This window comes from Oncorhynchus kisutch, linkage group LG1 (assembly GCF_002021735.2).
Source record: "Oncorhynchus kisutch isolate 150728-3 linkage group LG1, Okis_V2, whole genome shotgun sequence".
In the NCBI taxonomy this organism is placed as follows: domain Eukaryota; kingdom Metazoa; phylum Chordata; class Actinopteri; order Salmoniformes; family Salmonidae; genus Oncorhynchus; species Oncorhynchus kisutch.
In genome coordinates, this window is record NC_034174.2 from 44196688 (window position 1) to 44222489 (window position 25802).

At 44.2% G+C, this 25802-nt stretch overlaps 1 protein-coding gene across 21 annotated transcripts in view; it reads right to left on the bottom strand.

Moving 5' to 3' along the window:
* LOC109870170 (neurofascin) overlaps positions 1 to 25802 on the bottom strand; it is a 152023-nt gene that overhangs the window by 17892 nt on the left and 108329 nt on the right. For 10 of the 21 annotated variants that reach the window (XR_004210063.1, XR_004210065.1, XR_004210064.1 and 7 more), the window contains 15 exons: positions 25300 to 25447; positions 24781 to 24905; positions 24206 to 24238; positions 23057 to 23158; positions 22605 to 22802; positions 21357 to 21427; positions 20988 to 21210; positions 20726 to 20841; positions 20336 to 20546; positions 20031 to 20153; positions 18321 to 18494; positions 15514 to 15531; positions 10328 to 10549; positions 9504 to 9632; positions 6389 to 6535 (listed from right to left, as the gene is read on the bottom strand). Coding sequence is in view for 16 of the 21 variants with exons in the window: in XM_031825290.1 (XP_031681150.1) it covers positions 6389 to 6535; positions 9504 to 9632; positions 10328 to 10549; positions 15514 to 15531; positions 18321 to 18494; positions 20031 to 20153; positions 20336 to 20546; positions 20726 to 20841; positions 20988 to 21210; positions 21357 to 21427; positions 22605 to 22802; positions 23057 to 23158; positions 24206 to 24238; positions 24781 to 24905; positions 25300 to 25447 (2040 nt within the window). In the remaining 5 variants the exon portion in view is untranslated. The remainder of the gene's footprint in view (positions 1 to 6388; positions 6536 to 9503; positions 9633 to 10327; positions 10550 to 15513; positions 15532 to 18320; positions 18495 to 20030; positions 20154 to 20335; positions 20547 to 20725; positions 20842 to 20987; positions 21211 to 21356; positions 21428 to 22604; positions 22803 to 23056; positions 23159 to 24205; positions 24239 to 24780; positions 24906 to 25299; positions 25448 to 25802) is intronic. The other 11 variants (XM_031825358.1, XM_031825325.1, XM_031825282.1 and 8 more) reach the window with 6 other exon arrangements.

Below are 25802 nucleotides of genomic sequence, written 5' to 3' on the forward strand. Positions count from 1 at the left end.
GGCAATACGTCCGACCATCTGTCCTCATCCAAGACTTTTCAAATCAAGATACAGTAACCACACAAAGTATGACAACCCAAAAACATCACAATATTCCATTATTCCCTCAACGCAGAGCTATTACTCTCAATTGAATCCCACTACTCATTCAATAGTTTTTCTTTATTTGTACTATTTTCTACATTGTAGAATAATAGTGAAGACATCAAAACTATGAAACAACACATATGGAATCACGTAGTAACCAATTTTTTTTTAAACAAATCAAAATATATAATATATTTGAGATTCTTCAAAGTAGCCACCCTTTTCCTTGATGATTTGCACACTCTTGGAATTCTCTCAACCAGCTTCATGAGGTAGTCACCTGGAATGCATTTCAATTAACAGGTGAGCCTTGTTCAAATTAAATTCATGCATTTGAGCCAATCAGTTGTGTTGTGACAATGTAGGGCTGGTATACAGAAGTTAGCCCTATTGGTAAAAGACCAACTCCAAAGAGTTGGGGGTCGTTGACCTGGTTTGCTAACTACCTCTCTCTCAAAGATTGCAGTGTATAAAGTCAGAACATCTGCTGTGTCGGCCACTGCCTGTCAACAAGGGAGTATCCCAAGGCTCGATCCTAGGCCTCACTCTCTTCTCAATTTACATCGACAACATAGCTCAGGCAGTAGGAAGCTCTTTCATCCATTTATATGCAGATGATACAGTCTTATATTCAGCTGGCCCCTCCCCGGATTTTGTGTTAAACACTCTACAACAAATCTTTCTTAGTGTCCAACAAGCTTTCTCTGCCCTTAACCTTGTTCTGAACACCTCCAAAACAAAAGTACACTGGCTAGACGGTACACTGTCCTTCTCTTAGCACATATCAAAGCTGCAGGCTAAAGTTAAATCTAGACTTGGTTTCCTCTATCGTGATCTCTCCTCTTTCACCCCAGCTGCCAAACAAACTCTGATTCAAATGACCATCCTTCCCATGCTAAATTACGGACACATAATTTATAGATTGGTAGGTAAGGGTGCTCTCGAGTGGCTAGATGTTCTTTACCATTTGTCCATCAGATTTGCCACCAATGCTCCTTATAGGACACATCACTGCACTCTATAATCCTCTGTAAACTGGTCATCTCTCTATACTTGTCGCAAGACCTACTGGTTGATGCTTGTTTATAAAACCCTCTTAGGCCTCACTCCCCCCTATCTGAGATATCTACTGCAGCCCCATCCTCCACATTCAACACTGCCAGTCACATTCTGTTAAAGGTCCCCAAAGCACACACATCCCTGGGTCGCTTGTTTTTTCAGTTCGCTGCATCTAGCGACTGGAACGAGCTCCAACAAACACTCAAACTGGACAGTTTTATCTCAATCTCTTCATTCATGGGGCGGCAGGGTAGCTTAGTGGTTAGAGCGTTGGACTAGTAACTGCAAGGTTGCAAGTTCAAACCCCCAAGCTGAAAAGGTACAAATCTATCGTTCTGCCCCTGAACAGGCAGTGGACCCACTGTTCCTAGGCCGTCATTGAAAATAAGAATTTGTTCTTAACTGACTTGCCTGGTTAAATAAATTCAAAGACTCAATCATGGACACTCTGACTGACAGTTGTGGCTGCTTTGCCTGATGTATTGTTATCTCTTGCCTTTTGTGCTGTTGTCTGTGCCCAATAATGTTTGTACCATGTTTTGTGCTGCTACCATGTTGTGCCGCTTCCATGTTGTGTTGCTACCATGTTGTGTTGCTACCATGCTGTTGTCATGTTGTGTGGCTACCATGCTGTTGTCATGTGTGGCTACCATGCTGTTGTCATGTTGTGTGGCTACCATGCTGTTGTCATGTTGTGTTGCTACCATGCTGTTGTCATGTTGTGTGGCTACCATGCTGTGTTGTCATGTATTGTTGCCTTAATATGTTGTTGTCTTAGGTCTCTCTTTATGTAGTGCTGTGTTGTCTCTCTTGTCATGATGTGTGTTTTGTCCTATATTTATATTTAATTGCTTTTATCTTTAATCCCAGCCCCAGACCCCACAGGAGGCCTTTTGCCTTTTGGTTGACTGTCACTGTAAATAAGAATTTGTTCTTATCTGACTTGCCTAGTTAAATCAAAAATAAATATTATGTCAAGAACAGCTCAAATAAGCAAAGAGAAACAACAGTCCATCATTACTTTAACGCATGAAGGTCAGTCAATCCGTAAAATGTTAAGAACTTTGAAAGTTTCTTCAAGTGTAGTCGCAAAAACCATCAATCGCTATGATGAAACTGTCTCTTGTGAGGACCGCCACAGGAAAGGAAGACCCAGAGTTGCCTAGTTCATTAGAGTTAACTGCACCTCAGATTGCAGCTCATATAAAAGTTTCACAGAGTTCAAGTAACAGACACATCTCAACATCAACTGTTCAGAGGAGAATCAGGCTTTCATGATCGAATTGCTACAAAGAAACCACTACTAAAGGACACCAATAATAAGAAGAGACTTGCTTGGGCCAAGAAACATGAGCAATGGACATTAGACCGGTGGAAATCTGTCCTTTGGTCTGATGAGTCCACATTTTAGATTTTTGGTTTCAACCACCGTGAGGTGAGATGCAAAGTAAGTGAACGGATGGTGTGCGCGAGTGTGGTTTTCACCGTGAAGCATGGAGGAGGAGGTGTGGGGTTGCTTTGCTGGTGACACTGTCTGTGTTGTATTTATCTCAGCTCGCTGGTCACCATAGCATCTCCCACCTGTAGCACACGCTCCAGCAGGTATATCTCTCTAGTCACCCCCAAAACCAATTCTTTCTTTTCTATCTCAGCTCGCTGGTCACCATAGCTCTCCTTCCAGTTCTCTGCTGCCAATGACTGGAACGAACTACAAAAATATCTGAAACTGGAAACACTTATCTCCCTCACTAGCTTTAAGCACTAACTGTCAGAGCAGCTCACAGATTACTGCACCTGTACATAGCCCACCTATAATTTAGCCCAAATAACTACCTCTTTCCCTACTGTATTTAAATAATTAATTTATTTTGCTCCTTTGCACCCCATTATTTTTATTTCTACTTTGCACATTCTTCCATTGCAAATCTACCATTCCAGTGTTTTACTTGCTATATTGTATTTACTTTGCCACCATGGCCTTTTTTGCCTTTACCTCCCTTCTCACCTCATTTGCTCACATCGTATATAGACTTATTTATACTGTATTATTGACTGTATGTTTGTTTTACTCCATGTGTAACTCTGTGTCGTTGTATCTGTCGAACTGCTTTGCTTTATCTTGGCCAGGTCGCAATTGTAAATGAGAACTTGTTCTCAACTTGCCTACCTGGTTAAATAAAGGTGAAATAAAAATAAATAAATAAAAATTTAGAATTCAAGGCACACTTAACCAGCATGGCTACCACAGCATTCTGCAGCGATTCATCATCCCATCTGGTTTGCGCTTCGTGGGACAATCATTTGTTTTTCAACAGGAAACGACCCAACACACCTCCAGGCTGTGTAAGGGCTATTTGACCAAGAATGAGATTGAGATGGTTTGGGATGAGTTGGACCGCAGAGGTAAGGAAAAGCAGTGAACAAGTGCTCAGCATATGTGGGAACTCCTTCAAGACTGTTGGATAAGCATTCCAGGTGAAGTTGGTTGAGAGAATGCCAAGAGTGTGCAAAGCTGTAATCAAGGCAAAGGTTGGCTACTTTGAAGAATCTCAGAAATAAAAAATATTTTGATTTGTTAGAAAATTCTTTGGTTACAACATGATTCCATATGTGTTATTTCATAGTTTTGATGTCTTCACTATTATTCTACAATGTAGAAATGAATGAGTAGGTGTGTCCAAACTTTTGACTGGTACTATATATATATATATATATATATATATATATATATATAAATATATATATATAGGGGGAAAAAGTATTTAGTCAGCCACCAATTGTGCAAGTTCTCCCACTTAAAAAGATGAGAGAGGCCTGTAATTTTCATCATAGGTACACTTCAACTATGACAGACAAAATGAGAAAAAAAATCCAGAAAATCACATTGTAGGATTTTAAATTAATTTATTTGCAAAATATGGTGGAAAATACGTATTTGGTCACCTACAAACAAGCAAGATTTCTGGCTCTCACAGACCTGTAACTTCTTCTTTAAGAGGCTCCTCTGTCCTCCACTCGTTTCCTGTATTAATGGCACCTGTTTGAACTTGTTATCAGTATAAAAGACACCTGTCCACGACCTCAAACAGTCACACTTCAAACTCCACTATGGCCAAGACCAAAGAGCTGTCAAAGGACACCAGAAACAAAATTGTAGACCTGCACCAGGCTGGGAAGACTGAATCTGCAATAGGTAAGCAGCTTGGTTTGAAGAAATCAACTGTGGCAGCAATTATTAGGAAATGGAAGACATACAAGACCACTAATAATCTCCCTCGATCTGGGGCTCCACGCAAGATCTCACCCCGTGGAGTCAAAATGATCACAATAACGGTGAGCAAAAATCCCAGAACCACACGGGGGGGACCTAGTGAATGACCTGCAGAGAGCTGGGACCAAAGTACCAAAGCCTATCATCAGTAACACACTACGCCGCCAGGGACTCAAATCCTGCAGTGCCAGACGTGTCCCCCTGCTTAAGCCAGTACATGTCCAGGCCCGTCTGAAGTTTGCTAGAGAGCATTTGGATGATCCAAAAGAAGATTGGGAGAATGTCATATGGTCAGATGAAACCAAAATATAACTTTTTGGTAAAAACTCAACTCGTTGTGTTTGGAGGTCAAAGAATGCTGAGTTGCATCCAAAGAACACCATACCTACTGTGAAGCATGGGGGTGGAAACATCATGCTTTGGGGCTGTTTTTCTGCAAAGGGACCAGGACGACTGATCCGTGTAAAGGAAAGAATGAATGGGGCCATGTATCGTGAGATTTTTAGTGAAAACCTCCTTCCATCAGCAAGGGCATTGAAGATGAAACGTGGCTGGCTCTTTCAGCATGACAATGATCCCAAACACACCGCCCGGTCAACGAAGGAGTGGCTTCGTAAGAAGCATTTCAAGGTCCTGGAGTGGCCTAGCGAGTGTCCAGATCTCAACCCCATAGAAAATCTTTGGAGGGAGTTGAAAGTCAATGTTGCCCAGCAACAGCCCCAAAACATCACTGCTCTAGAGGAGATCTGCATGGAGGAATGGGCCAAAATACCAGCAACAGTGTGTGAAAACCTTGTGAAGACTTACAGAAAACGTTTGACCTCTGTCATTGCCAACAAAGGGTATATAACAAAGTATTGAGATAAACTTTTGTTATTGACCAAATACTTATTTTCCACCATAATTTGCAAATAAATTAATAAAAAATCCTACAATGTGATTTCTGGATTTTTCCCCCTCATTTTCTCTGTCATAGTTGAAGTGTATCTATGATGACAATTACAGGCCTCTCTCATCTTTTGAAGTGGGAGAACTTGCACAATTGGTGGCTGACTAAATACTTTTTTGCCCCACTGTATGTACCAATAAAGTATTTATCTTCATTTCACCAAACCCTGAAAATAACATTTGAAAATAGAAATTCAAATTTCAAATTTAATCTGAATATACACTGCAATTATGTGTTGGGTCAATTTGTCGATATGAACACAAAACCTAGGTATTTTAACAGAAAGAACCTTAAATGTTGAAAGCAAGCAAAGACACTGGAGAGTATTATGATCTGAAATCGGTCTAAAATATAATTCTAGAACATTGAAATAAGCCAAACACAGTACGCTACTGGTTGAAAAACAATTCTGTAACAAAATGCAGACTTAAATATACCCCGACAATGACATGAATAGTTTATAATTACTAACCAACCAAGTGTGAAATTAGCTAAGTGAATTTGCTCAGAACAAAACAAAGATATGAGAAAAGTAAAGTATATGTCCAAGTTATAGACCCATTGTATGTATTAGCTTTCATTCATTACATTGCATTGGATTATTCTTACCACATGGAATACTCTCCTACGGCAAATCAAGACATCACAAACAGCTAAATCGCTGACTCATGGCAGCTATTTCCAGAAGTTCAGAACAGACAACTGAACGGAGACAAAGCAGTCACTTTACAATGCGTTTGAGTATGGCAACACTTCAATACCAGCACATGGAGCTATTTCAACTCCTAGCCTTCTTTCACTTGGCTGGAGCACCACAGTGTTCTGACCCAACATACCTCATTGTTAGGGAACTGGGTCCTCCATGTGGTCCCGGTAGCATGGGTGTTGTCATGTCTCTGCATTAGCCTGCTATAGTCTCCTAGACTGGGCTGATGCAGACACAGACTGGCCCCCAGGCTATCTGACCTGACCTGATCCGGGCCATGTACCATCCCTCCTCAACTGGGCAGGTGGAGTCTCACCTGCACTGGTCTCAAAGGTGACAACATTGCTGGAGATGCTGTGGTATTCGTTGGAGTACACCCTTAGGTGGTACTTGGCCCCTTCGATCAGTCCCGCCAGCTTAATGGGCGGCTGGTTCACAGGTACGCTTGACATACTGCCGTTGCCTTGGAGACACAAGAGAGGGCCAATCACACTCTGTTGTGGGGGCGTGGCCGGGCTACCATGGTAACGACGCAAAGCGGAAGGGTACGACGCAGTGATACTACATGGGCAGGACTGATTTTTCCCCCTATGAGATGGTGGGCCAGTGGAGTGAATTGAGACTGACCCAATGCAACACACACACACCCTCTTACCTCCACTTATTGACAACCTCATTGAGATTATTAGCTTTATCTGTAAGCCGATGTCTCAAATACGGATACATTTATATCTAATGGAATTTATAGAGAATGAAAGTGAATAGAAGAGCCATAGCTCGGGGTTCCATGGCTTTTTCAGGATTCTTTTTGGTAAATTCTCTTCTCAGTGAGGGTGAAACCACATTTCTCACCTGAGGGATAATTCTCCTGAGAAAGCTCATCTAAAAAGGGGACATTTTCCATTGGCGAGAGAGAAAATAGTGTAAACCTAGGAAGCAGGTGTTCCTTCAGGCTACTATAATAATGTGGACATCAAAGTTTTACTAAACTCCCAGCTGAATTGCCAGCAGTAAATTGTATTACCCTGACTAGTGGAATTTAAATTCACCATTATGGAACAATCCGTATTGTGAAATGGGGCAGGAGGGTAGAAAAGCACTGTGTCACAATTACCCATAACCCTCCACTCATCTCAATGGAAGAAACACCAATGGTGGAAAGGAACGCAGCATCTTTCCAAAGGTCATGACAACACCAAGCTGTGGGGGCATGGGTCAGTGATTGCTGGAGGAGCACGCAATCTGGTGACTTCATGCACCATGCTATGACATGACCTTTGACCCCCTGAAAGGGTGAGACGAGATCATCATACAGCAATCAGCCAAAACCATTCCAAAGCTTGGTACATCCAATGCAGCCTCTGAAGCAACTAAACAAAACTGTAGAAAAATCAATTCAATCTTGACTAGGCCACAAAAAGACCTGAAGCCCTATGAAAATCAATGACTTGGAAGAATGTCTGACTAATATAAAAACACACTTCATTCCTTGCATCAGTTAAAACATGAAGCTAAATCTACAAGTTGAATGTCTGAAAAATATATTTGCTATTTGACTGTACAGATGTAGGATCTTAATTTGAGCCAGTTCGCTACAGCATGAAAATAATCCTAAACTACAGGAAATGTGAATTATAATACATGGACATTTTTTGTAGGGGTAGATACATTTTTCTTTAGGGCAACTCAAGTTATCTTAAAGTGAAAATGACAAACTTTAGCATTTCCTGCTGCGCAGGAAAATTCTCAGCAACAAGAGTGATCAAATTAAGATCCTACATCTGTACAGCCTTGAGTCCAAAACATAGAAAGACAAAAGCAAACAGCTTGTAGCCCTCCCTTCCCAATCTTTTTAACCTTCCCAATGCCCTTGGCTTGCGATGTGAAAGCATCTCCCTGCCTTCCCACCCGATAACATTAGCAGTACTGCAGCATGCAGACCAAGCCTGTAATCTAGATCTGGCATAGAATACACACCACTGACTACAGCTAGTCATCATCACAGTGATAGCTCTGCCGGGGAAATTGCGCGTGTGTGTGTTCATAAAGTCATCATGCCCCCCCCCCCCCCCCCCCCACTGACTCTAATGTTAAACAGCCAATGGAAAAGCCAAGCCTGACAACCAAACATACAGCCAGACGGACAGCCAGATGATGCAGGAGCTCGATACTGGGTAGTAGCTATGAAGGTTGCACACTGCACAGTTTGGGGAGTTAAGACATCATGATACACTATGGACATGAACTATACAAAGCCACATTTCCAAAGAGAGAGATGGAAAGAGAGCAGTAGACATAGGGAGAAAGTGGGGTATATTGTGTGTTATAAGTACAGTATGCCATTGATACAGTTTGGGAAAATAGAAATGTGTGCACATGCTTGAATATCACCTAACATTTCCTCTTATGCAATCAGAATCATTTAACACATACACATAGAGTTCTTTTAAGGAATGTTTTTCATTAAACAGTATATTTCCGCCCAGTAAAATAACACATCCTCTCTCTCTCTCTCTCTCTCTCTCTCTCTCTCTCTCTCTCTCTCTCTTTCTCTCTCTTTCTGAAATTAACTTCTGTTTGAACCTACATGGGCACAATTAAATACAAATTTAACATAGCCTTTAGTAGGGATTTAAAAAAAATGTTTTTTTAAAAACCACAAAACCTGCAATCAAAGTGAAATAGAAACCGGAGGTGCTATACAATAACACATTAATTATTCAAATTGAAATGCCACAGAATATATTATATATTTCACCCACATCTACAGCTATGGGATGCTAGACAGATTCTAATCTGACTTCTATAGGTAACTGAACTCCCCTCCGCCGAGGCAAAATTAAATGAGAGTTGAGAGTTTCTTCTCAGAAATTGCCTTTCTGTGGAGATGAATAGAGATGAGAATGTTGCCTTACTCGCCTCTGAATAAAAGCCTCGCTTCTCCACAAGAGTGAAGGGCTGTCATGAATTGGACTGGATTTTTTAACACCATTTTGTGTTTTTTCCTGCCCCAAGAATGCCTCACCGTTCCCTTCAGAAAGCCCAGTGGGTTCTCTGCAGAGATAGACTGTCTGAAGATGAACTTTATTATTGACATTTCTTCCCAGGATGGATTTTGAACTATAGCTGTTAGAAATGATCACACTTGGGTCAAATACATATGTCAAATCCTTTCAAATACTTGAGCTGGGCTTGATTCAGTTCCCCCTTTGCAATGGAAGCAATGAAATAGTCCCTAAATTGCAAACTCCAAGCTTTATCAAGTGCACATATGTATTTGACCCATTTCTGAACATTACTATAAGACCTAGGCTGAGGATCTTAAACTCTGGGTCTTTTCTTATTGTCCAGCCTCAGCTCTGACACAAACTCTGGTTCTTTTCTTACAGTCTAGCCTCAGCCTTGACACAAACTCTGGGTGTGGATCTTACTGTCCAGTGTGAACTCTAGCTGGAACTCGCTGCTGCCGGCCGGGAAGTTGTGGTTCCAGCTGACGTTAGCGTAGTTACTGTTAGGCTCCACCGTCAGGTTCCAGATCACACTCCCAGGAGCCATGCCTACTAGAGGGCAGGGCGGGGTCAGGGGCGTGGCAAGGTGGAGCAGAGAGGGGTGTGTTACAACACCACACACGCAGGGTTGTATATCACACAATGGTTTTAGGGTTAGGGTTGCCCTATAAACAGTGGACTGGACCAATGTTATATTTGAACACTTTTAATGAGTGTCAACATTGATGTCAACACTTTTGGTGGTGTCCACTCCACAGTTAATGTATTAACACTGATGGAGGTGCCTTGAATTGTAATGGAGGTAGCCAGTAGTTAAGGTATCAACTGCACTGGGCAGAATTATAACGCCCCACAAACACCCTCTAACTGTTAATATTACATGTTGGATTCTCACAGCCCGACCGAACAGTGTTGAGTTAATGGTTACGTTCCAATACATTGAAGTGACTTAATTTCATGTATCCTGTCTCCAAGGAGACATGACAAGGTAATGAAGTGGTATACTGGAATGCAGCCAGTTCCTCCAAATGCTTCCTTTCTGGTCAGGAGGGAGTAGCCAATCAAAACGCTTCAAATTAAAGCTTATTAATGTGTCCCTTTAATCTTGGGCAAGATATAAAAATAACACAATACACCTATAAAAGTGCATCCATTGTAAATCTATTTAGTCTATGCCATAGATGCCATAGAAGAAAACAACTGAACTAAAGGTCAACTAAAGGAAACAGTAGGCCTATTGTATGTACCCAACACATTCGTATGTGCTTGCTTGGTGCTGGTAACCAGCACAGGAGTGGTAGCAGTAGTCGCAGCAGTAGTGGTAGTAGTAGTAGTAGTAGTAGTAGTGGTAGTAGTGGTAGTAGTGGTAGGGGGAGTAGTAGTTGAGGTACTAATGGTTGTAGTAGCAGCGGTAGTAGTGGGAGGAGGTGGAGGGAAAGTTGTAGACACGGACACATCTGTAGGCTCGACTACAGGGCAAGGGAAGAGAGCACATGGTTAAAGACAAAAGCAGGAAAATCACAGGTAAACACATTTACCAATAGAGACACAGAGAGAAAGTCAATGAACCAATGAGCAGAAAGGTGCTATGGAATTTCCCAGAACCAGCACTGTTGCGGAAATAAGGAAAAGGCAACTGTCTAATTAGCCAAAAGAGGTCAACAGAAATATAATATTTATAGATTTTTTTTATTTTAGGCATTAGAAGTTAAGATAATAAAATATGTTATATGTGTGGGTAGATGCAACAGATATCCAGGATTAAAATAGGATTGGGTATTCATAAATCATTTAATTCATCCACACAACCCACATTGAAGGCCATGAAGTAGAATATCAGTGCCCCCAAGTGGCCAAATGCTGCTATGACTATCAATCCATCCCCATCCTTTCCTAGCAGGTCTATTGGTTGTGTTTAAAAAAAATGGAATAAACAGGAAGTTATGGGAAATTCATACTTAGATACACTGCTAATACAAAGGAGACGTGCTTTCTTCTTATGTCATTTTGAGCAGAATCATCACATTATCTACGGTGAACATACAGGGGCCTATGTAGGACCTTCTTCGCAGGACCTTATTACTCTTCCTTTTACCTTGCAGTTGATGAAAATCTCCATTTGGAGGATCCCACTAGAGAGCAGTTGAACTCATATCCTTGTTGAACTGCACCCCTCCATCCCCCCTCCCTCATGCATACACCCCCAAGTCAGCCATGACACACAGCATGCCAGAGAGAGCCAATCTTGAGAGGAGAAGAAGAGGAAGAGGCAAAGGCGGCGGTGAACTTGAACGCATCAGTGCAGGCAGGTGCTCAAGAACCCCTGTTGCCCAGGTAATACTAAAAAGCCAGCCAGAGATCACATTGGCCGCAAGCCATGTCAATCAAAAAGCTGTGCCAAACCCAGGCTGTTTCAGTCAAAAGGCAAAAACCAGAGGCATTGCCCTTCAGAGGGGTTGAACCCCAAGCTCAGTGATCTCTTCTTACCTCTGACTTCCCCTTACACAGGGATCAGGGAGAAGAGGGGCAATGCTCACCAGCCAAGACATAAACACACATGGATGAGATGGATGCGTGACACTCTGAAAGCTGAAGCGCAAGCAGCAGTGAGCGAGCAAGCAAGTGAATGAGCAGCAGAGAACGTTTGATGATGGAGAGTCATTCAAGCGAGAGCAGTGTAAGCTTGAAATCACCACCCATCCCCACCCCAGAGACGTGCTCCCATCTCCACATACAAACGACAAACGTAAGCAAGCCTCGCCATCCTATGCAACCCCCCCCCCCCTCACGTAATGAGGGTCAACCCCATTGTTGACTCAATCAGTACACAAGATCCAAGGCTTGTGACGGACAGGTAATTGTCATGATTCAAGTTGCAAGGTGCGCTATCAGGGATTGGAGCTGGGTGACAGGTCAAAGTTCAGATCTCAGAAATGTCAGGAAGTTGATACCGACTACAAGTTGTTACCAATTACGCTACAGGTGATCCTGACCTGGACTACAGTACAGCCGAATTACACTCTTCTTGGATATAACGGGATTTGCAACTGTTATACAAGTGCTATAAGAGTTATAAAAGTGGCTCAAATAGAACTAAAGGTTGAAGCAGAGACTATAATGTTAGTTGTTTCTACACTCATTCCTTTAAGGCAGGGGTGTCAAACTCAAATACCCAGTGGGCCAAAATGTAAAACCTGAACAAAGTCACGGGCCAACATTGAACAAATTAACCTTTTAATATGGACCCAAACAAGTTTTGCTTTAACATTGAATATGGAACAAGCATCGCTTATTACCATACAATATATCATTTAATAGTGGAGACATGCAAAATCGAATTTCAAATGAAAAAACACATCAATGGCATTCATTTATTAAATAATTAAAATTTAAATAAAAATTGTATGCCTCTTTTCTATTTGCAGCCTTCTGATTTAAATACCAAAATAAACTTTTTCCACTGGCTAATAATTTTACAAATAAAATGATAATAAATCAATCAACCATTCAAGCCCATGCCTTGTAGCAAGAAAAAGTGCATAAAGAAAACGTTAATTATTGCACACTGGTCTAATCTGATGTGCCCAAGCCAGATACCTGGCATCTCTTCTTGGATGCTAGTTCATCAATGTCTGGGCTCAAGCTCTGAGCTGAAGAAATCCTCAGTATCGAGCGAAGATGTTCATTAGTCAGACGTCTCCTGTGAGTTGTTTTGGTCATCTTCATCGAGGAGAAAAGTTGGTCGCATAGATAAGTGCTGCCGAACATGGAGAGCATCTGAGCAGCTTGGGTGCGGAGCTGAGGCATTGTGTCAGGGATGACCCGTGGAAACTGTGCGGCGCCCACAGCATCATACTTTGACTTCAGCGTGTCGTTGCACTGGAGTTCAATCAGCTCCATTCGGATGTTGGTTGGTGCATTTTCCACATCAACTGCGAAGGGATTACTAAGCAGTTCAAACTTGCATTTCTGGGCATCGAAGTCGGCAAATCGCCGGCTAAACTCAGCGGCGAGAACACTGAGTTTTTCAGCAAACTGTGCGCATGGGAACACGGCGGTAGAGATCTGCGCTTTTATGGATTGGCAGCAGGGAAAATGGCAAGGGTTTCCTTGCAGCATCTGATTCTCCCACAGGCACAGTTTAGTTTTGAAGGCCCTTACTGCAGCGTACATGTCTGTGATGATGCGCCCCCGCCCCTGAAGCTGCAGGTTCAGCGCATCGAGATTGCTCGAGATGTCACAGAGAAAGGCCAGCTCACACAGGAACTTTTGCTCCCGGAGCTCTGCTGTATCCTTCCCTTTGGTTTCCAGGAATTGACATATTTCCTCACGCAGCTCGAAACATCTCTTCAGTACTTTTCCTCTGCTTAGCCATCTCACCTCTGTGTGATACGGCACGTCTGCGTATTCCGAACCACACTCCTCCAGAAAAGATTTAAACTGGCGGTGATTTAGACCTTTGGCTCTTATAAAGTTAACTACCTGTGTTACTGTGGTCATAACATGTTCCATCTTTAGGGCTTTGGCACACAGTGCTTCCTGATGTATGATGCAGTGGTAAACAGTTAGCTCACCTGCACAGTTCTCTTCCCGCATCTTCTCCCGAACCATCTTTTTACCGCACATCACTGGCGCACCATCTGTCGTTAATCCAACGAGTTTATCCCACGGCAGCTTTATTTCAGTTACACATTTGGAAACCTCCTCAAAGATTTCCTTTCCTGTGGTTGTGCCATGCATTGATTTGAATCCTAATAGCTCCTCCGTAACACACAGATTTGAGTCCACTCCACGGATGAAGACTGACAGCTGAGCAGTATCAGATGCGTCGCAGCTCTCATCCACAGCGAGGGAGAACGCAACAAAATCTTTTCCCTTTTCCATCAGCTGGTCATACAGATTGGTGGCAAGATCACATGTGCGATCAGCTACTGTGTTCCTGCTCAGGCTCACGTTTGAAAATGCTTGTTTTTTCTCTGGGCATACGAGGTCACAAACCTTCATCATGCACTTTTTCATGAACTCTCCCTCATTAAAGGGCCGGGCTGATTTTGCGATCTCTGCTGCCACTATATAACTAGCCTTTACAGCAGCCTCGCTTTGTGATGTGGCTTTTTTAAACATATTTTGTTGTGAAACCAAACTTCTTTTCATCTCCTCTACTTTCTGGCTCCTTTGAGTCATGTCCAGGTCCTTGTATTTGTCATGGTGTTTCGTTTCATAGTGTCGTCTAATGTTGTACTCCTTACTTACAGCCATGTTGACTCCACAAACAAGACAAACAGGTTTGTCTTTTACATATGTAAACAGATATTCTGCCTCCCACTTGTCCAGAAAGCTCCTGTTTTCTGCCCTTCTTTTCGCCATTTTTGGGAAGGGTTAGCTCGCTGACAGTTGCAGTGTCTATGTTGCTATGACTACTGTCACAGAGGAGAGAGCGTTTCTGGGTCCTGTCCTGATTGGCGCGCGAAAACAGCAGAGCATTATGCGATTCGTAGTATTAGTGGTGAATGCGCTGTATAATACCGGTGGGCCAGCTCTAGTAGTAATTTGGTATTGTCTCGCGGGCCAAATATAATTACCGCGCGGGCCAAATTTGGCCCACGGGCCAGAGTTTGACACCCATGCTTTAAGGTGTGCATAAGAGAGTTATAAGTGTATAATACTGTAGGTTTTAATGTCAAAAATGAACCTGAGAGTTCTGTGGGTTTGTTCAATCCCTGAAAGCACAGAGTGAAGCACAGATACAGTACACTGAAAGATACAGATATAGACAGAGAGACAGATATGACAGACAAGATAGACAGACATACAGTTATACAGCTGGCAAAGAGGAAGCCAGTGTTTGGTAGAGTGCAGTTCAGTCCATTACAAAGAACTTTCTGGTTACAGTCCAAAGCTCTCTGTTTAAGCTCTCTGTAAAATGTTCAGATGACAATGCCAGTCCTGAATATGGCTGCTCACTTCCTAATTGTTCTATTCATTCAATCTAGAATCTACTGACTTAAATATCTAATAGTAATTCATGTACACTTGATTTGACGAGAACTCATACACATTCAAAATGAGTTTTCCTCAGGGTTTTACCCTTGACAGACCTCAAAGTTACCCCTCATTTGTTTTGTTTGTTAGCTACGGCGTAAGATTTGTCAACCCCTATTTAACCTCTATGGGTAGTTTCTCTCTAGGATAGGTGTCTGGGTCTGTACCATTGTCATCAGTAGGGGGTGGTAGAAACCCGTGATATGATGACGAGGCAAAGTGGTAAGGAAACGTAAATATGACATGGTCATTCATTTGAACTGGACACCACTGCTGGAAAAAAATGGACTGAGACAGAGTCGGAGAGGAATTATAGAAAATAGACAGACAGACAAGCAGACAGACAGACGGGCTATGCATTTCCCGTTACCTACACCCGAGCGGTCAGTACCTGAGCTGAAAAAGTCTTCTGTTAACACCCATGGAGAGAGACACACAGAGAGGAGGTTGAGAGGGAGGGGGAGAGGGAGAGGGAGAGGGAAAAGGGAGGGGGAGACAGGTGAAGGGGAGGGGAGACAGGTGAGAGGGAGGGGGAGGGAGGTGGAGACAGGCGGGAGGGAGGTGGAGACAAGCGAGAGGGAGGTGGAGACAAGCGAGAGGGAGGTGGAGACAAGAGAGAGGGAGGTGGAGACAAGCGAGAGGGAGGTGGAGACAAGAGAGAGGGAGGTGGAGACAAGCGAGAGGGAGGTGGAGACAAGAGAGAGGGAGGTGGAGACAGGCGAGAGGGAGGTGAAGACAGGCGAGAGGGAGGTGGAGACAGGCGAGAAGGAGACAGGTGAGAGGGAGGTGGAGACAAGCAAGAGGGAGGTAGAGACAGGGGAGAAGGAGGCAGGCGAGAGGGAGGTGGAGACAGGCGGGAGGGAGGTGGAGACAAGCAAGAGGGAGGTGGAGACAAGAGAGAGGGAGGTGGAGACAAGAGAGAGGGAGGTGGAGACAAGCGATAGGGAGGTGGAGACAAGAGAGAGGGAGGTGGAGACAGGCGAGAGGGAGGTGGAGACAGGCGAGAGGGAGGTGGAGACAGGCGGGAGGGAGGTGGAGACAAGCGAGAGGGTGGTGGAGACAAGAGAGAGGGAGGTGGAGACAAGCGATAGGGAGGTGGAGACAAGAGAGAGGGAGGTGGAGACAGGCGAGAGGGAGGTGGAGACAGGCGAGAGGGAGGTGGAGACAGGCGAGAAGGAGGCAGGCGAGAGGGAGGTGGAGACAAGCGAGAAGGAGGTGGAAACAGGCGAGAGGGAGGTGGAGACAGGTGAGAGGGAGGTGGAGACAGGCGAGAGGGAGGTGGAGACAAGCGAGAGGGAGGTGGAAACAGGCGAGAGGGAGGTGGAGACAAGAGAGAGGGAGGTGGAGACAGGCGAGAGGGAGGTGGAGACAGGCGAGAGGGAGGTGGAGACAAGCGAGAGGGAGGTGGAGACAGATGAGAGGGAAGTGGAGACAGGCGAGAGGGAGGTGGAGACAGGCGAGAGGGAGGTGGAGACAAGCGAGAGGGAGGTGGAGACAGGCGAGAGGGAGGTGGAGACAGGCGAGAGGGAGGTGGAGACAAGAGAGAGGGAGGTGGAGACAAGCGAGAGGGAGGTGGGAACAGGCGAGAGGGAGGTGGAGACAAGAGAGAGGGAGGTGGAGAATGGCGAGAGGGAGGTGGAGACAAGAGAGAGGGAGGTGGAGACAGGCGAGAGGTAGGTGGAGACAGGCGAGAGGGAGGTGGAGACAGGCGAGAGGGAGGTGGAGACAAGCGAGAGGGAGGTGGAGACAGGTGAGAGGGAGGTTGAGACAAGCGAGAGGGAGGTGGAGACAGGTGAGAGGGAAGTGTAGACAGGCGAGAGGGAGTTGGAGACAGGCGAGAGGGAGGTGGAGACAGGCGAGAGGGAGGTGGAGACAAGAGAGAGGGAGGTGGAGACAGGCGAGAGGGAGGTGGAGACAGGCGAGAGGGAGGTGGAGACAAGAGAGAGGGAGGTGGAGACAAGCGAGATGGAGGTGGAAACAGGCGAGGGGGAGGTGGAGACAGGCGAGAGGGAGGTGGAGACAGGCAAGAGGGAGGTGGAGACAGGCGACATGGAGGTGGAGACAGGTGAGATGGAGGGGTGAGGTGAGAGGGAGGGGGAGACAGACAGACAGAAGAGGGTGAGACAGCAAGTGGAGGAGGGAAAACAAGAGTGAGAATCTGAGAGGCGGAGACAGAAAGACAGCGTTAAAAGACACTACAGAAGATCAACCACAGGAGAGGAAGAGAGACAAAGAGAGAGAAACGAGGAGAGAAAGAGAACATTCTGACAAAAGAGCACAACGACAGACAGGAGACATGCCAAAAGGAGAACACTGGGTGAGTCTGCATTTATCGCTATTAACACCAAGTGTGTGTGTGTGTGTGTGTGTGTGTGCACCCGTTGTGTGCTCATCGTAATCCATTGACCACTGCTGCACACACTGTGCACGAGTGTGAATGTGTTATATATGTTGAATGGGTGCCAGTGTGACAAAGACTTATGTGTTTGCTGCCGAGCTGCAGTAGGCTGAAGTCACTGAGCTTTCCAAGCCTTTTCGGTTGGCCTCACTTGACACACTCTACCGTGTCAACTAGCTGCACAGACACTCTAACAAACATCTAACCCAGTTTCCACACATAACTAAGACTTAAAATGCCAACTTATTTTCTTCTTTTAGCACACATTTCTGTGTCTGCATAACGTAGATGGTTTAACTTTTTCATTCAGTCTTTGTGAAATTTGTCATCCTAAACAGTGAATGAATAAAAATCTGTGTAGATCTGTTCTGGTTATCTGTTTCATGTCTTCTCAACAATAACCTGTTAATCCTACATTACCCAGCGTACCACATTATTGAAGAATTAAAAGGAACAGGTGCCCCAGGAAAGACTTGACCATGCAAGCTGGTTTCATTCTGCATATCAAAAAACAGCCTTACACCACTTACCTGAAGTAAACAAAAACGTGACTGTGTGTAACAGCGTTAAAAGTCAGAGTTGACTCTGTGTGTGTGTGTGTGTGCGTGAATAAGAATGGTATTGAGTAAGAATGGTATGCGAGTAAGAGAAGTTTGTTGAGTAAGGATTTATGTGTGTATGTGTGTGTAAGTGTGTGTGTGCGTGTGCGCATGAGCATGTGTGTATGTGTGTATGAGTAAAGATTGAGGTGTGTGTGTGTGTGTGTGTGTGTGTGTGCTGTGTAGGCAGTGTGGACTTACCCTCATTGGTGAAGTGTGGAGACTCCTCAGCATAGACCTCCCCTGCTCCCACCTGTGTGAGGGCCGCCAGGTAGAACTTATAGCGGATGGCTCGTTCGGGCAGGCGGAGTGTGTACGTTGTCACGTTAGGTAGGAAACTCTGCATCTGCATAAGGCCTACACGCGACCCGTTCACTACAAGAACACACACAGTCAGTCAGCTGGTCAGGTAACAGTCATGCAGCTACTGTAAAAACACTTAACTGTCTATCATCGCAACGTTCATATATATATATATATATCTTATGGAAGGATGAAATAGTATGAATAAATTCATCAGAAGTTTTTAATGAAAATATGTCAATCATTATTTGAATATGTTGGCAACCTATTGTATAAAAGTGATAATGCCCTCGAAGCCGGTGTTTGGCGGATACGGTGCCAGTAGATCCTCCAAACACCGGCATTATTATAACAAAAATACAAAAAGGCAAGTCAGTTAAGGACAACTTATTATTTACAATGATGGCCTACAGGACCATTATCACTTATTTCACATCAAATCGTATTTGTCACATGCGCCGAATACAACAGGTGTAGAAATTACAGTGAAATGCTTACTTACAAGCCCTTAACCAACAATGGAGTTTAAAAAAAGCGTTAACCTCTCTAGGCTAGGGGGCGGTATTTTCACATCCGGATGAAAAGCTTGCAGTTCCTATCGCTTCCACTAGATGTCATCAGTCTTTAGAAATTGGTTGATGTTTTTCCTTTCAGAAATGAAGAAGTAGGGCTGTTTAGAACGAGGGTTGAGTGTAGTGTACTGTTGTGGTTGGGGCGCACGACCTGAGAACTCGCTCCACTTTGTTTTTATCTGCTATTGAACGCAGTTTATCCTGTCTTAAATTTTAGCGATTATTTACGTAAAAAAATACATAAAGTTGTATTAAGAAAGTTGTTTGAAATGTTTGAACAAAGATTACAGGTAACTTATTAGATATTTTGTAGTCATGTTCCGCGAGATTGAACCAGTGTTTTTCTGGATCAAACGCGCCAAATAAATGGACATTTTGGAGATATAATGACGGAATTAATCAAACAAAAGGACCATTTGTGATGTTTATGGGACATATTGGAGTGCCAACAAAAGAGGATCTTCAGTTTTCAGTTTTGTGTCGCGCCTGGCGGGATGAAATATGATTGTCTGTGTTTGTTTGATGGGGTGCTGTCCTCAGATAATAGCATGGTTTGCTTTCGCCGTAAAGCCTTTTTGAATTCTGACGCGGTGGCTTAACAAGAAGTAAAGCTTTAATTTGGTGAATTGTACGTGTGATTGTATGAAAGTAAAATATTTCGAATAATTTAATTAGAATTTGGCGCTCTGCCTACATGTTTCAAGCAAATAACAAATAATGCAAAAGAAACACACACAATAGCACAATTGGTTAGAAGACCGTAAAACGGCAGCCATCTCCTCCGGCGTCATTATCTAGAGGAATTAGAAAGACCTTTCCGACCTTCTACCCAAAGTTCTTGTGCAGTGTATACCGCTGAACTGATAACGTGTCTGTCGTTTGACTGTGTAACTAACCAATCAGAACTGCTCACCTTTCTGGTACTTGACTGGGTAGCCAATCAGAAGAGCACCCCTCTCTGTCTTTTGAGTGGGTATCCAATCAGAAGAGCTCCCCTCTCTGTCTTTTGAGTGGGTATCCAATCAGAAGGGCTCACCTGTCTGGTAGTTGAGTTTATATCCAATCAGAATGCCGTTAGGCTCCAGGGGTTTGTCCCACTCCAGGTGGATAACATCTGTACTCCGCTGGATGATCTTAAAGAACTTAGGAGCTTCTGGCACTAAACACACAGGGGAGAGAGGGAAAGAGAGGGGGAAGGATGTTAGAATGAGGGAGAGCGTGGGAGAGAGAAAGAGGGAGAGAGTTGGTAGGTGTAGGAGAGAGAGTGAGTTACAGTGTAAAAATCATTTGTCCAATGGACTGTATGATAGTTGGAGTTGTCCTTCTCTCTCCCTGTCTCACCTCCTTCCTTGGTACGGAACTCCACATGGTTGCTAGGCGGTCCCTCGTAGCGATTGTTGGCGACCACCATGTATATGCGGTAGTGGCTGTATGGCTGTAGGTCTGTCAGTATGCCAGTAGGCTGGGCCACGGTACTGTAGAACCCTTTAGTCTTCTTCTCTTTATTCACACGCAGACCCTTCACCATGCTGCCCTCCCGCCAGTAGTACACCTGAGAGAGAGGGCCCACACACATTGTCATCACAGGGTGGTAGAAACACATGGTGTGTCTGTATGTATGTCTGTCTGTGGCCACGTGTGCCGTGTGTGTGTGCCGTGTGTGTGTGTGTGTGTGTGTGTGTGTGTGTTTGTGTGTGTGTGTGTGTGTGTGTAGTGGGCTACAGTTCTCACCCTGTACTCCTTGAACTCTCCCAATACAGTGCTGGGATCTACTGGGGTCCAGTGGACATTGACCTTGGTGCTGTCAATCTTAGACACTCGCAGGTCAGTGGGAGGGGCTGTGGGCTCTGGAGGTACACACAGGTAGGAGATCATCAGCATGACAAGAGAGAAAGAAGAGAGAGACGAGAGCTAACATTTGCTCGTTCCAAAAAGATGATGAATGGTAAAGAAACGTTGCTTCATGTGTATGTAGGTTTGTGTGGGTACGTACTGTCCTCCCCAGAGTATCCTATGATGATGTTGGACTCGCCTCCCAGTCCAAAGTCATTCACAGCCCGCAGTTTGATCTCATAGGGTACGTAGGTCTCTGTGTCGTGGACAATGTGCTTTGCACCCACTGTAGTCACATTACTCCATTCCTCCCCCGTATCCTTACGTCGCCACCACACCGAGTAGTGCAGGTTAGGGCCGTTTCGCTCTGTGTCCAACAAGGGCTGGAAAGCACAAAAAGACACACACATTAGTCTAGTTTTTACTGGCTGAAACAACCTTGCCATTGAGGGTGTCATGGCTCCTCATGAAGGGTAAAGGGCGAACCCATGACATCGGTCCCTGCTATGATCCTCTTTCTGTCTCTCACCTCCCAGCTGATCTCCATGTTGTTCTTCTTGGTGCCCCAGCCTTTCAGGCCTCTAGGGATAGCATCTGGAGCTAAAACACACAGGGACACATGTCATCTCTCTGGCTAAAATACACTACCGTCAAGTTTTAGAACACCTACTCATTCAAGGGTTTTTCCTTATTTTTACTATTTTCTACATTGTAGAATAATAGTGAAGACATCAAAACTATGACATAACACATATGGAATATTGTAGTAACCAAAAAAGTGTTAAACAAATTCAATTCTATTTTGTATTTGAGATTCTTCAAATAGCCACCCTTTTCCTTGATGACAGCTTTGCACACTCTTGGCATTCTCTCAACCAGCTTCACCTGGAATGCTTTTCCAACAGTCTTGAAGGAGTTCCCACATATGCTGAGCACTTGTTGGCTGTTTTTCCTTCAATCTGCGGCCCAACTCATCCCAAACCATCTCAATTTGGTTGAGGTTGGGGATTGTGGAGGCCAGGTCATCTGATGCAGAATTCCATCACTCTCCTTCTTAGTCAAATAGCCCTTACACAGTCTGGAGGTGTGCTGGGTCATTATCCTGTTGTTAAACAAATGATAGTCCCACTAAGCGCAAACCAAATGGGATGGCGCATCGCTGAAGAATGAGGTGGTAGCAATGCTGCTTAAGTGTGCCTTGAATTCTAAATAAATCACAGACAGTGTCACCAGCAATGCACCCCCACACCATAACACATCCTCCTCCATGCTTTACGGTGGAAAACACACATGCGGAGATCATCCGTTCACCCACACAGCGTCTCACAAAGGCATGGCGGTTCGAACCAAAAATCTCAAATTTGGACTCCAGACCTAAGGACAAATTTCCACCGGTCTAATGTCCATTGCTCATGTATTTCTTGCCCCAAGCAATTATCTTCTTCTTATTGGTGTCCTTTAGTAGTAGTTTCTGTGCAGCAATTGGACTATGAAAGCCTGATTCACACAGTCTCCTCTGAACAGTTGATGTTGACTGTTGTCTGTTACTTGACCTCTGTGAAACGTTTATTTGGGCTGTATATTTCACAGAACTCCTAAAAAAGACACCCCCACCTGCCCTCCCTTCACCCTCCCTCGTTCCCTCCATTATCCTCATTGATAACCCACTAGTATTGTGGTGAGGATTGGCTGGAGAAAGATCTGGTCGAACATCCTCCTAAATTCCCTTATCCCTACCCCCATCCATCCCCTCTCTCCCTCCCGGTGTCTGACTCACGAGCTCCGCTGGTCTGGTATCGTTGCGAGGGGAGGCTGGGGCGGCTCTGGCCCACAGAATTGACAGCGATGACTCTGAACTGGTAGTTGACGAAAGGAGAGAGCTCCAGGATGACAGTGCTGACGTCTCCGGGATAACTAGACAGGTTCTGCCACTTGCCTGACTCCCAACGGTCCTCCTCAAACTGAACCACGAACACTGCAGGGAAGAGGTGTGACAAGCCATGGAACGGTTGAATGTATGTATTGGGGTTACATTGGGAAGTAGTCTTGTGTGTGAGTGAGTGAGAGAGTGGTGTGTGTGTGTGTGTGTGTGTGTGTGTGTGTGTGTGTGTGTGTGTGTGTGTGTGTGTGTGTGTGTGTGTGTGTGTGTGTGTGTGTGTGTGTGTGTGTGTGTGTGTGTATTTACGTGTGATGTTACTTTGTGTGAAGTGTGTGCGCGCGTGTATTTACATGTGACGGGGCTGTTGTGATCATCTCCATGTATCCAAGTGAGTCGTATGTTGCGTTCTTTAGCGTCAGACAACTCCAGGTCCATGGGAGAGTCAGGACGGTCTACACACAGGAGGGCCATAGGGTTAGATGGTACACAATCACAAACACACAACACATGCATTCAAGCAAACACACACTCATGCACACACGCATATTGACACACACACACCAGCACGTGCACATGCATGCACAGACACACTGAAACGCACACACACGTATAGTGCATTCGGAAAGTATTTTCCAGATTTTGTTACGTTACAGCCTTATTCTTAAATGGATTAATTCTTCTTTTTTTACCATAAAGGCCTGATTGGTGGAGTGCTGCAGAAATGGTTCTCCCAGCTCCACAGAGGAACTCTGGAGCTCTGTCAGAGTGGCCATCGGGTTCTTGGTCACCTCCCTGTTTTGGTACCCTTCCCCAGATCTGTGCCTCGACACAATCCTGTCTCGGAGCTCTATGGACAATTCCTTTGACCTCATGGCTTGGTTTTTGCTCTGACATGCACTGACCTTATATAGACAGGTGTGTGCCTTTCCAAATAATGTTAAATCAATCGAATTTACCACAATTTCGAGTCTAATAGCAAAGAGTCTGAATACTTATGTAAATAAGATATTTCTGATTTATAACATTTGCTAACATTTCTAAAAAATGGTTTTCACTTTCTCATGATGGGTTATTGTGTGTAGACTGATGAGGAAAATGTTTTATGTAATTCATTTTAGAATAAGGCTGTAACGTAACAAACTGTAAAAAAAGTCAAGGTGTCTGAATACTTCCCAAATACGCACACACACACACACACACACACAGATGCACAAACATACACCCTTTCAGCCATAGGCATATTTATACTCATTTCTCTTACACACTGCATTCATTCCTTTGGCATTAGGAAGCAATAGTCCAAACGAACCACTGTTATGCTTATTAGAGTGAAGAGAGAGCAAAAAAGATAGAAATACACAGAGAGAGTGAGAGAGAGAGAGAGAGGGAGAGAGAGAGAGAGAGGGAGAGAGAGAGAGAGAGGGAGAGAGAGAGAGAGAGAGAGAGAGAGAGAGAGAGAGAGAGAGAGAGAGAGTGGTAGAAAAGGCCACGGATGTTACCTGTAGGCAAGACACTAGACAGGGAGGCGTCCTCTGTGAGGGGGGCAGGGGGGTAAAGGTCAGAGGTTAAAGGTTAGAGGTTAGTCAGAGCATTAGTACAGTGGAGGAAACCCATCCACTACAGTACTACAACTGGTGTAGGGTGAAGTTGCCCCTAGACGCTAATCTTGGGTCAGTTTAGCATTTTCCTGACTAGTGGTTAAGGATAGAATTGGAAGAGGGGAGACTGATCCTAGATCTGTATCTAGGGGAAACTTCACCTGGAAGCACTATAACTACACAACCAGGAAACATATGTAGTACGATTCACCACCGATGCTGACGACCTACAAACTATTAGTAGCAGGAGTCTGATAGAAGTCAATAATGAGAGTAAATTCAGTGACATAAAACAATTCCATGTATTATAGTGTTATCTATGCAGGGCTAACTACAACGTTAAGAGATGTGGGTTGATGAGAAGATGATTTGTAGAATGAAAGAAGACCATTTTCAAATCCATGTTGAACCAATCCATGTTGATTTATGTAGCTGGGTCTTGTAGGGCGAGAGTGTGTGTGTGTGTGGGTGTGTACCTGTCACAGTAAGGCGTGCTGAGGCAGTGTCTTGGTCAATCTCTGTTTTAACAGTGCAGGTGTATGTTCCCTCATCTCCCTCATGGACATTGGGGATGGACAGAGAATCCTCATCCTTCTTCAACCTACAGTGCATAGACAAGGAAGGGAAAATATTACTGTGCTTGAACTATTGGAAACAATTAACTATTACAGCCAATGATACAGTGCTAACAGAATCACCAATTGTGGTCAATAAGGTATAATAATATATATATATAATAATATAATATAATAAGGCTCCCTATATTTTCTATGTATGTTTTCTGCCATAGATAAACGCTCATGCAAAATAACAAAGGTGTGTAAACGGCGTTTACTATAGTACTTATTACAACATTATTACAACATTATCACAACATTATCACACTTCAACTTTACCTTACTATTGATCAATAGTGTACAATTCATCACATATCACACAGGGGACAACAAAGTTACAGAAATCTGTTGTTGATTGTGTTTTGGGGTGTGTTTTACCTCGATCCCAGGGAGAGAGGCTTGTCATCCTTCAGCCAGGTAACAGTGATGGGCAGGGTGAGGTCTGATTTGACCCGGCAGTCGAAACGAGCCATGGTGCCTCTGGTGGCTGACTGGTGCTCTGGAGCCCTGACAATACGTGTCGGCTCTGAAACACACCCGGGAAACAACACACACGCATGCATATCCGGGACAATAAGTGGGGATATAAGGAAGGCAATGTCCTCCTTGATCCCTGACAAACACATTTGTGGAATTTCTGATCAGCTGCAACTCAATAATATGAACAGTCGCTTTCTCATGATATGGGATGTTATTAAGGCCACTTTCTTATGACATGGGATGAATGAGAATGACAAATGCACTGCTGAATATGAATGTCCAATGAGAACCTCTAAGTAATGTCGTCTGCTCTGAGAAAGGAAAGGTCCGAGGTGTGATACAAATCTTTAGAGAGGATGGAAGATTCAATCCAAAATCACATGGGTTGATAAGGCACTTAG